General features: G+C 40.6%; 1 protein-coding gene across 3 annotated transcripts; it reads left to right on the top strand.

Annotated features, from left to right (window-relative positions):
* Nucleotides 1–211: 211 nt before the first annotated feature.
* On the top strand, nt 212–13,434 carry LOC310959427 (ADP-ribosylation factor-binding protein GGA1-like; the record flags this gene model as incomplete). Of its 3 annotated transcripts, none has more annotated exons than XM_083930764.1 (17): nt 212–333; nt 2,821–2,905; nt 3,137–3,212; nt 3,327–3,425; nt 4,385–4,508; nt 4,998–5,098; nt 5,250–5,330; nt 6,461–6,598; nt 6,712–6,793; nt 7,381–7,503; nt 7,632–7,787; nt 8,096–8,139; nt 8,356–8,537; nt 8,674–8,942; nt 9,071–9,240; nt 9,774–9,884; nt 10,394–13,434. In XM_083930764.1, 15 exons carry the CDS (start codon nt 3,210–3,212, stop codon nt 10,502–10,504), a joined length of 1,794 nt encoding a protein of 597 aa, XP_083786890.1. In that variant the 3' UTR covers nt 10,505–13,434. The 3 variants fall into 3 exon arrangements, with proteins under 3 accessions (XP_083786890.1, XP_083786889.1, XP_083786891.1); XM_083930763.1 differs by lacking the exon at nt 212–333 and adding an exon at nt 1,724–1,769; XM_083930765.1 differs by lacking the exons at nt 212–333; nt 9,774–9,884; nt 10,394–13,434 and adding exons at nt 1,724–1,769; nt 9,493–9,616.
* Nucleotides 13,435–13,442: the final 8 nt, after the last annotated feature.

The following is a 13,442-nucleotide window of genomic DNA, read 5'->3' as shown; positions in this document are numbered from 1 at the left end:
TACTCGAGTTTCCTTTTGTGACAGGAGACAACACGCAGTCTTTCTCTGGTCATGAACGAGTCATCAGCAGCTTTTCAGTGGCGACAGCCTGACAACACCCGATGTTGCGATACGGTACATGAGCATGGCTTTCAAGCTAGCTAGATGTTACCTAACTTTTGCGACTACAAAATACATTACGCCCCTACGTTATCTCCTGTACAGAGGTATCCAGGCAGCGAAGACTACACCTCAAGTGATACTTTGACCAGAACCACTGTGTCAAACACACGGCTGATATCCACAGTTGATAACCAAACAAAGTTCTTGACGTAATGAATTCAGCTAGCTAACGTAAGTAGCTACGGTGCGCTAGCCTGCTGCTGCTGGCTCATGTCTACAGTTTGCAGGTTTGCTTCTTGTTGTCGGGCGCTGCCACTGTGAGAGACGTCTTCGGGCGATGATGCAGTCTCAGTCGAAGCAGAGGTCGCAGCTTCCTCCCTGAGTTGGACCACAGCGCGGGTTTTGTTTGTTGGCGCAGTGACTGTAACGGCTGTTAAAACGCTGGATTAAAAACATAAACCGTGCGATTAAAAAGGCTGTGACCGTTACACTGCGCGCTTACATTACTCGTGACACCCTCTTTGATTAGGTTAACAGAATGAAAGCACACTATTGAAGTTACATCCCGGTACAATTAATGTTGATCAAGGCAGCCCAGCACCGGTGCCAAGCCATCGCTGCATTGGCTACCTGTCTGTCTGTCTGCAGTCAGGGAGACTTGGGTCTGCCTGACTACGTTGTTGTTTATCCTCGCGCCCAACAGGGGGAGCGCTGCTCCACATGGCTAAAGGAAGGAGGCTGGGACACACACAAAAAAGAAGCTTTGGGGTACGACACATGCGCAATGGAACAGGAGCTGCGCTGTTGGAGGGTTCCAGCAGATAGCGCTAAAAATAAAGTGATGGTTTCCGCTCAGGTGCTATTTGGGTGCGCTTGGGCCGTTTCTTTCTTTCATTTTCATTTTTAACATCTTTATTAATATCATAAATAAAGTTAAGTGCAGTGACCTCGGGGAAGACCCAGGACTAGGTGGAGAGATTATATCTCCACACTGGCCTGGGAACGCCTCGGGATCCCCCAGTTAGAGCTGGTTAATGTGGCCCGGGAAAGGGAAGTTTGGGGTCCCCTGCTAAAGCTGCTGCCCCCGCGACCCGACCCCGGATAAGCGGATGAAGATGAGATGAGATGATGACACAATCAGTGCGATTACTTTCCAGAACAAGTTCAAAACTCTAAAACGTAATACTTTTTAATTGTTTTATGATAGGGCAGACCAGATGTTACTGCCCATGTGTCATAACCATACTGCAGTGCCCAACAAAGCCTAAGTAACTATGAAATCACTAATAGCATGACTTCTACATTAATTTGGGTCTAAAGGTATGCAGGTTAGGATTGATTTGGATAATTATTATTAATGGCAAACTAGTAAACTATAATCCATCATCAGTGTACCACATATTTATTTGTTGGGACAATAAACAAACTATTTTTTTTCGTAGTTACTGCACTTAGGCTTTGTAGGGTATCATAGACTGTATATTTTGTACTCAGATATTATTATTTTTTTGTGTCCCAGCCTATTTCCATTATCCTCGGCCGTTGCCCTAACGGCTAGCCACGCGTTAAGTTACAAGAATCACGCGATAGTAGCTGGCAGCTTGTTTAGAATTCCCGAAAGATGGCGGCGGCGCCTCCGGATGAGGCTACCCTGCAGTCTCGTATCAGTAAGTCATTTTACTGTGCTATATCAGATTAACTTTTGAACGGAACGAGATAGCCAATACGCGGATATGAGACATATTCTCAGTTTATGGCTGCCGGCTGTCGTACTCTGCCGAGGGAAGAGCGTTTGTGACATTTTGTTAGTCAAAAGAGCGAATGTCATCAAATCAGAAAGTACAGTTTTCGATAAGAAACAAACTCACCCTGATAATGTCTGACATTTCTCGCGATACGCTCTTATTTTGGGCTCACATTATGTTGAGGTTGGTGCTGCCACACAAACATGACACTGAAATTAAAACAGCACACTAATACCCAGCTGAATGCTAACAAAAATCAACTGACGTTAGCTAGTAACATATTAGCTGTTGCTGCTGACTGTTTCCTTAACAACCAAGACACTTGATCAGGACATGTACACACGATTCAGCAGCTCTCTCCACCTGCTCCACATCTGAGAGCGGATTCATGGTTCATTATAGCATCCACCAGAGGCTCCAGCTGCTGACAGGAAGCACAGGCGTTTAGTGACTTTGCTGCTGTAAAACCGATTGATTGAAATGTTTGTTTCAAATATGTAAATAAATAAATTAAAAAAAAATATACATATAAAAATAAATAAAAACAGAAAACAAAACAATAAGAAGTAATAATAAACCGAAAAATTATTATACCGTTGCAGGCAGACAAGAAAAAAGAAAGAAAGAAACATACATTTAACTACATTTATTTATAATATATCCATCACCACTTATCTTTATATTTTATACTCCATAATAAGTAATAAACTAATTTCAGTACATTTATCCTACATCACATTATTTTCTCTTAGATCAAATCCAATCCAATATTATCAACTACAATTCAATGTTAATCCTCGTGTGAACTGTCACCACATGTGACAGACTTCACACATCTATACAGAACAATCTTCATGTTTTATTATTTCTTTTACTGTGTAATGACAAAGGAAATGTACTCTCATGCAGCAGTTTTGAAGCTTGGATAAAGAGCAAATGCAGAATTTAGTCTAATGGTTTCCCTTTAACACAGACAAGGCCACCAACCCTTCGAATACAGAAACTGACTGGGACAATATCAAAGGGTTTTGTGATCAGCTCAACAATGCACCAGAAGGGTGAGTTGATGATGACGACATCACACCATTTCAGAGAAGTTGTGTTAATCACCATATACAAAATGCAGGATAGCGCGTTATCATCTGTGGATCTAAATTCTAACAACTAGGTTCAGTCCAAGCTTTACAGAAAACATCCTATAATATTTCAACATGGTTCTCATCTTTTGTTCTTTGGGTGGTTTTTGTCAAGGCTGTTTTGAAGGTTACATTTTGCTTTTTATCTAACAGTCCTCAGCTTGCAACCCGACTTCTGGCCCACAAGATCCAATCTCCTCAGGAGCGGGAGGCTTTGCAAGCGCTTATGGTAAGCTGATGAGTATAAAGGTCTGCGAAACGCCACTGCGGAAGCAAGTTATTATTTTCACAGTAGAAGCTTGTTGTACAAAGGTAAAACAAACAAACTTAAACCTTTTCATAGGTTCTTGAGACGTGCATGAAGACTTGTGGAAAGCGATTTCACAGTGAAGTGGGAAAGTTTCGCTTTCTCAATGAGCTCATCAAAGTGGTGTCACCCAAGGTAATGATCGCAGTCTTTTATGTTGCTATGCCAGTTTGGTTGTAACTGTATATCTATTAATATTTTTATTATCATTATTTATTTTTTTTGTCAGTCAGGCTTTGTTAACCAGTAAAAGCAGCTTTTAAGTGCCTATTGAAAACTTTATGGGAATTGTTAAAGAAAACAACTGCGGTGGGCCAGCTGTCATTGAATTAAGTGGTTATAAGAATAAACATATTTTTTCTTAAACTACTGTATTCAAAGAAATCCTAACTATGCTTTTAAGTAGGGTTGTATGAGGTGCTAATCCATATTTATAATGTTTTCACCACTTTGTTTAAAGTTCTACTCTACTCATAACGAGTTCAGCTGACAGACCAACCACTGTCAGCAGCGTCACTAACATGGCGGCTTATTTACATGGATATTGGAATGCTCAATAAAAATGGCAAGTAGAAGTGCTTTCATTAGTGGGTCATTTTATCAGTCACCATAGTTTTAACTCACTCTTTGATAGATAGGAACATAACAAGACAATTTTAAATACAACTCTAAGTTTACGCGGGGGGGAACTGAATCCGTTTTATGCTCTTATCAAAGCCAGACTCCATTGACAAAACGGTAATTGTATCTCATAGAACACGAAGTTGCTGGTCTAATGCTGCCTCGATTTGGTTAGTTTGTTTGTGTGATTGTGTGACTGAAACTAAAAAACTAAGCAATCTAGGCAGCAGCAGACCAGCGAGGTTTGTGTTCTGTGAGATAAAATTACTGTTTTGTCTTACCCTACCTTGTGAAGGTTAAGTGTTGAAAATATTTCTAAATATAGCGTACAGGTGGCTCCTGTCTGCCTCTCCAAACTGGGAGCATGCCAGCTACCATCTACTGTAGGTAAAACACTTGACTTTGGGTAAGTACCTCATACAGCCCCACTTTAAAAAATCCAAACTATCCCTTTGCTCTCCTCTTTCCTGCAGTATTTGGGGACCCGGGCTCCAGAGCCAGTGAAGAAGAAGGTGTTAGAAGTAATGTACAGCTGGACAGTGAGGCTGCCTGATGAGACAAAGATAGCGGACGCCTATCAGATGCTGAAAAAACAGGGTGAGTGCTTCAGAACTTGTCAAACCATTGAGATAAAGGACGCGTTTCTTTAGCTCGAGGTTTCTTGTTCCCTTCTTCCAGTTACATGCATGGTGTGCTATTCCATATGTTTGCCATACAGAGGTTTATGAATGGGTTTTTTCCTTGTATTGACAAATCGTGTTTTGTACAAGGCAGGGTCAGTTCTCCTTTTTAATGGTGATGAGCCACAAGCATGAGACTAAAGTCCTTAGTCATGCCGAGTTGAAGTGATGATCTAATGTAGGGCTGTGTCTGAACCATATCTGTAACACGTTGGTTTCTGGTGCAACTTGACAGATAAAAACTGACTCTCTTTTTATAATGTGCTTATATTTATCTAAAAGAAAGTGGCAAGAAAAAAAGTTACAGCACCAGTATCTCATATGTCATGGACAGTGCTCTGAGTCAGAGGTGACCTGGCTCAGCTGTTGACATGTAAGGGTAATAGGTGTCCTTGTTCTCTTCCAGGCATTGTCAAGCTGGATCCTGTGCTTCCTGACGACAAGCCCCTCGCACCCCCTCCACCCAGAGCCAAAAATATCATCTTTGAGGATGAGGAGAAATCCAAGGTATGAGTGTTGACGAAGAGGCACCGATCACTTTCAGTCGGGTTCAAAAGGATTTCTAAAAATGTTCTCCACCCATCAAATCCTTTTTGAAGTAAAACTCCCGGGAGAATAAAGTTCTCTCCCTCTTTTCTTTCCTCTCCTGTTTTTATAGATGCTGTCTCGCTTATTGAATAGCACTCAACCAGAAGATCTAAGAGCAGCAAACAAGCTCATAAAGGAAATGGTCCAGGAGGTGAGTCATTGTTTCTGTTTACCAAATGTGCTGAACAGTATGTGGCCTCACATGCATGTGCGTCTGTTTTTCCCCCTCTTGTTAAGAAGACACAACCGGTTATGTAGCATGATAACATTAATGCACCCCAATAGTAGTCTTAAGACTTTTTCAGCTCATTTATTTTTTGCTTTTATAGTGATTACAGTGTGAGTTACGATGATCATTTTTTATGTGACCAAAATAGTTTAAAGAAGAGAACATCACCTAAATTAAGACTTGTTTCCTGTTTTATATCCAAATGGGCTTTATTCTGTCGTAGTGTTGTCAGTTCTGAAGCAGAAAAAAGACTCAGAACGTCAGGTGCTCTCAGTGTCATCTAGAACAGAACATCTTTCACTGTTGGAAATGCAGCACCTCAGACTTTAGTGTTAACTCATATTTTTGGACTGTGGACTGATTTAGACCAATAGGAAAAACATGTATGTATTTAGAAAATTGCCATTGTTCCCCTTTAAGGATTGAAAAAACAAAATACAGGTTATTCTTAAAGTCATCAGGAGTATTTATCACGACCTGAAATCACAATCATATTAAGCGAATTAAAAAAAAAAAGTAATGCATGTCATCAACTTTGGAATGGTATGATTGTTAATAGTAAAGAATTCTTTTTTTTTTTTTTTAAAAGGGAAAATGAGAATAGATTTTGGTTGAGTTTAAAAAAGAAGAGAAAATCAATGATAAAGAATGAACTAAAAACATAAATAAATGTATTACAGGAATCTATTAGCTACCTAACAATGAATTATGGAGAAGGGGTGGGATTCAATAAGTGTGTATACTTCTTCCCACTCCTTTTCGGACATGTCTCTATGCTTTCTAGTTTCTATATTATTGTTTTCTGTATGACACTCTGTATCTTTTTTGACATCTTTAAAAGAGAAAAATCTAATCTAAAAGATCGTTTTAAAATGTAAAACCCACTTAACTGTCACATATTGTTACATTCATTGCGGTAAAGAATAGTCCTAAATTGTAATACAGCCTTTATTATTTACATATTGTCTGTGTTTTACATTATATTGTCTCCTTTGTCATGATCACCTTGATAAACAAAGTAATTTAATGTGAGATCCTGTTGCTCTGTCCAGGACCAGAAGCGTGTGGAGAAGGTGTCAAAGCGACTGAACGCCATCCAGGAGGTGAAGGAGAGTGTCAGCCTGCTGAGCCAGCTGCTGGAGGGCTACAGCAAGGAGAGCTGCTCCCAGAGCAACCAGGAGCTCATTAAGGTTCGCACTGCTCAGCACAGTAAAACTGGCTGTAGCTTTATTCTCGTAATCCAGCTTGTACCGTCCACTGCCGGTGCGGTTTCAATGTTTTATTTCATGCGTCTTATTCACAGGATCTTTACCAGCGCTGTGAAAAGATGAGGCCCACACTGTTCCGATTAGCAAGTGATACAGAGGATAGTGATGAAGCCTTAGGTAAGGTTGCTGACCTCTTGACTTTGACAGTATATCATTTTATATAAAGCCGAATTTTATTAAACTTGTATTTTGGGTTTCTACTAGAACATTTTTTCATGCTTTAATGTTCAAAAAACACATTCTTTTTCTCATGCTCTCTGTCTGAATATACCTGTATTCACCCTCTGTTTGATAAGCTCAGTTGTTGCGCTTGTCTCTTTAGGATCCCTCCCTGCACTGATGGGTCAGCTTTTTCAGTTTTTTCACATCTGCTCTCTCAGTGTCTCTGCACCATCAGTGCAGCTGGAAAATGACTATAACAGCACTGTAGCAGCACTTTCTGCCTATATACAGTATAGTTGTGACATCACTATAGACACAGTTTTTAAAAAATGGCTGTGTGCATTTGTCTGTGGATTGAGTGTTTTGATACTTTCACAGTATTTATACAGCACCTTGACCTGTTTTATATTACAAAAAGACATGAAAATCTCACTTTTTACAATATTGGACCTTAAATCCTCTTTTTTCCCAAACTAAATGGAATGGAATCAGGCTCGTTCCAAAGTATTAAACCACATTGCTGTTTTTTTTTCTTCTTCCAGCCGATATCTTACAGGCCAATGACAGCCTAACACAGGTCATCAACCTGTACAGACAGCTGATAAAGGGGGAGGATGTGTCAGAGGATGTGTCAAAGGATGGCATAACTTTGCCCTCACAACCAGGTAGATACATACCCGTATGTGTGTGCGTGGCAATTTTCAGTGTTGACTAAGCTTGATTAATTCAACACATTCTCCAAACATTTATGTAGTCTATTAAATGGCAGATGGGTTTTGTCTGTCTAAATTAGGAAGCCATAGCTCAGCACTCGTAGACCTGGTGGGACTTAACGTGTCAGCCAACATGGCACCGTTCGACCCAGAGGCCTCCAGCCTCCAGACGCTGACTCTGACTCTGACTCAGAACATGGGCATCAGCCTTTTGGACGATGAGCTCATGTCACTGGGTAAGAACCAAAAACCTCGCCTGGCTTGTATACTCAAAGGTAGATTTTTTTAACGAGCCAAAAAGAACAAGTTAGCAATTTCCATTGTGTGGTGCTCCTGTGGTCTGAAACCCTCAGAAGCATGCAACATCTGGCTACACCATAACAAAGATACACACATTCACAGCCTTTTTAGATTTAGCCAAACATGTGACAGACTTATATTAACAGTCATTTCTTTTATTGTGTTCAGGAGTTTTTGAACTGCATAACATTTTAATATGTTAGTTCTAAAATTGAATTAACCTTTGTTGTCTCGGATTTCTTAGGGCTGAATGTGACGGAAAACTTGGACTCTCAGAACACCTTTCAGGTACAAGTAGTATGATAATACTTTAATACTGCTCACATTTAAGTCTGACTTTTTAAAGCAGACTCTAGGAATGAATTCAAAATATGCCATCAATACATATAATTCTACATACAGAGACTTTAATACTTGTTTCTATTTTCAAACCCTTTTACCTCATCTCCATCTTCTCACATCCTTTTGGACGGGCAAACTTTAACCCTCTGTTTGCTCTCTCAGTCCTGTGATGGCACAGAATCATCGGCCCCTGCTGCAGTGTTGCTACCAGCTGTGGTCCAAACACCGCAGGCTCCACCAGTAGGGGGCCCCAGTGCCCCTCCTAAACCCATCGAAGATCTGGACATGTTGGGGAAGACGTTGTTACAGCAGTCCCTACCTCCAGAGAGCCAGCAGGTCAAATGGCAAGTTCAACAGACTGGACGATGTGGAGTTAATAACCTTAAAAGTTGTAAATTGTTTTATGGAAGGAAGTATATCTGTGTTTGATGCACTAATACTCTTCCATATAACTTGTGTTTTCTGTTCTTCTACATGCAGGGATAAGTTCCAACCTCAGTCCAGAGTCACCTTACGAGATCTGCAGACCAAGTCCAACGCCAGCTCCAGACCCACTCCTCATGCAACCACCAGTTCCTCTGCTCCAGGTTCCTCATCCAGCCCAGCTGTCTATTCAGAGCAGCCTGACACTCTCCTCCTCTCCAATCTCAGTCTGGCAGCGGCTGAGAAAGGCTCATTAGCCGCCACTGACCCCTACGACAACATCTCCCTAGTTGACGTTAGCGTGCCTCTGGAAGCGATCAAACCGAGTAAGCACGAGCACAAACAACAGAGCAACAGGAGTGACGCTAGGTCTTGTTATAGTTGCAGTTTTCTCCATTTCTCTGAATCACATTCTGTTTTGTTTTTTCTCTGTGTGTCTTTAAATGGATTTCAGGCAGCTTGTTACCAGTGACTGTATTCGACAAACACAGTCTCCGGGTTTTGTTCACCTTTGCCCGTGACTGTCCTCCATCACGGCCTGACGTGCTGGTGGTGATCATCTCTATGCTGTCCTCAGCCCCCATTCCGGTCACCAACATCCGCTTTCAGGCAGCTGTACCAAAGGTAGGCTCTCCCTCCCCAGTTTAAAGCTGTTGTCTGTTCTAGTTAATTGCCTGTTAAAATGTGTTCTATCATAGAGAGAATTAATACAATGGTGATTGATGACCCTCTAATGAAAGCGCTTGTATTTGCTGCTTTGATGAGAAATACGATCTTAGTGTCTGTGGAGACTTTCCTGCGCTAAAATCAAAATGTGCTGCACAGTCAGTGACGCTTTTTACGTAGTTCCCCTTCTCTTTCTGGACCTCCTATTAGTGAGGAGCATGTGAAGGCATCACGCCGCATCGTGTAGATGAGAGCTGCCGATCTGCTGTTGTCATACAATCAACGGTGTTCGGTTTCCAGTGGAACTGGGAGATGAGGTCCCATTACATTTTACCGCCAAAGCGGCTGCTACAAACTACATATCTCAATTCTTACGTACTACAACTTCAAGGCAATCTGTATTAGGGCGCCAGGTGGAGACCCTATCTTTCAACTAAAATATTTATTTTCAGATATTGCTTGCTGATATGGTTTTGTGTGAATGTGTCTAGGTGATGAAAGTAAAGCTGCAGCCTCCCTCTAGCACTGAGCTCCCACCCTTCAATCCCATCCTGCCTCCAGCCGCCATCACGCAGATCCTGCTGTTGGCGAACCCTCACAAGGTACTCTGCCACCTACCCCCACCCCTCTTTACCCCTTTACTGTCTGAGTCTGCTTCAGTTCAGGATGATTGTTTGACGAATCAGCTTCTATTGGAATTTATTTTATCACATTTCACTCAATGTCACTGACAGAAGTGTTTTAAGACGTTTTTATGGAAACCTTACAGTAGTAATACTAAGGTTTTATGATAATGACAAAATCTAAGGGTTGGATTACAATTTCCAGTACATTTTTGAGACTGTAGCTTTGATGGGTTCCTGTACATTCCCTGCTGCTAGTTTTTATCTTGCTAATCTGATGTTATAAAAATGGAGTCAAACATCATGATTGACAGCTGGGATTGACTCGTAATTGGTCAGGTGGGTGTGTGGGCTGGGCTTTGATCACTTCGGCTCTGGTTCCAAAACTACAAGATGGCAGTGCCAGCTTCCAGGAGATGTTGGCATCACTTTGTATAGTGCACCTTCGATTTGTTACATTTCTGTTTTGTTTTTTGTGTGTTTTTCAGGAAAAAGTACGTTTGCGGTACAAGCTGACATTCAACCTGGGGAACAAGTCTCACGATGAATCTGGTGATGTGGACCAGTTTCCACCTCCAAACGCTTGGGGAAACCTTTAAGGAGAACAGCCAACCTCCTGTCATCTGATCTGCTGCTTCTTTTTGTAGATTTGGGTTGAAGTTGTCCCTCATCGCTGGCTCGAGGCGAGACGGCCTCTTCACTTCAGTGGTTTCAAACTTTCGTTTGGTCATACAGACTGGCATGTGACCAGTTGTGGGAACCAGCTTCTACCTTGTGCCTTCCTTCGCAGCCTTCCTGTCCTTATTCATTCATCTCCGCGTTCTTGTGTTAGGTAGCTACTTTTTTCTTCCAACAATCATTCCAACGCAAACTTGTCAGAAACATTGATTCACCGCTGTGACTTTTTGGCAAACAAGTTGAGCCTTTTAATAACCGAATGTGTACATTTGATCCTCTCGGATGTCTTATGTCATGTGAATTACATGCAGCAGCTGGTGTCTCACGTTATTTCTGTTTTTGACAAAACCATGTGTGTGATGCATTTGTGAGCGAAAATGTCCCACATTCTGAGAATCGTCACAGTTTGTGTGTTCAGAGTTGGGTTACAACAAATCATTATTTTCTCTCACGTCATCGATAATTCAGTTAAATGTAAGATAATACTTTTACTTCAAAATGACCATTTGTATTTCAATTACTCAGAGTAGACTTGAATTAATGAAGAAAAGTTTGTTTTTGTTGCATGCCTCTACGCTGAACGTAGAATAAAAAAACAGACATGTTTTGATGCATTGAAGAAATGGGAAACTGTGTTTAACAACAGCAAATCTATATCAAACAATCTGTGCTAGTCCAGACGAGTAGTAGAAGTGTTGTAAATAGTACGTCTTCATGAAGAATTAATAATTAGAGTAATTGATTTCCCAATGGTCATGTTGAGGGTCAAGTATTCCTTTAAAGTCGGTTACATGCTTCATGTGATGTTTACAGTATGGTCAACAGCCAAAACCACCAATGTGTTCAACCTATGATATGGGATAGTTGCTATTTTTACAGGATACATACCTTGATTATAAGAATTGAAATTTATTTCTTTACTGGCTAATTGTTTCAGCCCTACTTCGGCATTTATTGAAGAGCAGCAGCAGTGGATTAAATGGTCGGATGCTCAACTTATTTGCTGCATAGGAAAATAATGAAACCAAATGTAATTGTTATCACATTGAAATTTCCTTTTTAATCATGTATGATACAGTAATATCCGGAAAAGTATCAGGAGAACACAGCAGTGTGTGTTGGGAGAATACATAATTAATCGGTACATTGTTTTTAATGGATTGCCTTGGTTTTAATATTTGTCATGCATGTGCAACATGTGTGTTTAAGCTGTGGAAATAGACATTTTTCACAGCAGACTTGTTATTGTAAGAAAAGCACAGGTGTTACAGAACTCAACTGTTTTCGATTTCATTAGTTACTCCAGGCTTTTCCTCCTGTGCCGTGTCAAAATGCCTAAGAAAAAGGACTACAAAGGAGGGGTACTAAACCTAAATTCTGAAATTTAGCTTTTCATTTTTGCACTTTTCTTTGTTTTCAAAAGATTTGGACACTCCTTTGACATTGTTTCACTCAGGATTGTGAGTTATTTTTACACAACATAAAATTTCATGCACTTTTTTTGTTTTAACTTTGCACATGAAACCATTTTACGTTCCAATACATTGTCTTTTCTTCATTTGCTGCCTTTCTGCTGTTGATCGACCCAAAGAGGGACATGTCATGTGAAGTTGACATTGCGGACATCTGATTTGATTCTACCACATGTGCCTGAGATGAAACATTTGGTTTTCATTTGCTCTGTACATATATGTATACAAATGACAAGATTGATCTTTGTTTCTGTTTTCATACGTCCATGTCCTCATCTGAAGCGACTCTGTAAATGAAAGAGAACCACCGTGATACCTACGGCCATTGAGTTGATTGGAGCACTTAAGAGTTGTAAAGACTAAAATAAAATGACATGGCAGACAGGTTCCACCTGAGAAATAAGATTCTGAAATGTGAGAGTGATAGAGATGGAGCTGGAGATTCAGTTTATAATATGAACAAGGAGGCTTTGAAGAATTTCCCAACGAGTGATATTGATTTAGCTCTACACGTAGCTGTATGCAAGTGATAGGTTTTTTTGTAATACTATGAATCAGTTATTTTATTTCTACAGAGATTTGCTTTTATTTATTTACAGATAGTCACACCACTAAGGAATGGAAGGAAAAGAGCAATGATGAGACTAAAAAGAAGCCTCAGTAACCGCCTCCATGGCACAGACTGATTGTAAATAAGTATTTGCGCTCCCTGCACGATTTATTGTAAACTATGCATTTAGGGAGCAGTCACAGGTTTGATTACTGTCAGATTCAGATCCGATTGATCTTGTCCATATATATATACATATATATATATATATATATATGCAACTTTTCCTTTTGTCATTGCCACAAGAACCACCAGTTTATTATTATTGCAGCCTCCTCTTTAGGGTGAACGGGCAGATTCTTTGAAGTTCAAATGAGTACTGTCTGTAGATTAGGATGATGATGATGATGACGGAGGTCTTGGCCTTAAGGTATCAACTCAGCAAATGTAATTCATCATCCCTGTCGGAGTTACACAACCAGCTATCGCAGCGTTCCCACAACCAGGGAAATTGAAGCAGGCTACTAAAGTCTTGTAGCAACACTATTTCATCTCTGGGTCTAGAATTCATGGGGGGCATTTAGGGGTTACACGTCAAAGTCGTTATCTATTGCTGAGCTCCGCCTATTACAGATACAGCTCCCTGTCCTAGGTAACCTCGACCTTTCAACGTCTATGCTTCAGTTTGCAGCACACTGCAAGAAGGTAAGGTAATTAAGGCTCAAAGTGTGTCACTCAATTACACTGGATCCAGATTTTTAAGACTGATACAACAAAAAGTACAGCAAAACTAAGTGTTGTGACAAGGCCTATACTTATGTACTGTATTTCCATCCA

This window comes from Echiichthys vipera (assembly GCF_963691815.1).
Source record: "Echiichthys vipera genome assembly, chromosome: 2".
Classification (NCBI taxonomy): domain Eukaryota; kingdom Metazoa; phylum Chordata; class Actinopteri; order Perciformes; family Trachinidae; genus Echiichthys; species Echiichthys vipera.
Note: the sequence above shows the minus strand (reverse complement) of the source record. Positions and strands in the feature narration are given on the sequence as shown.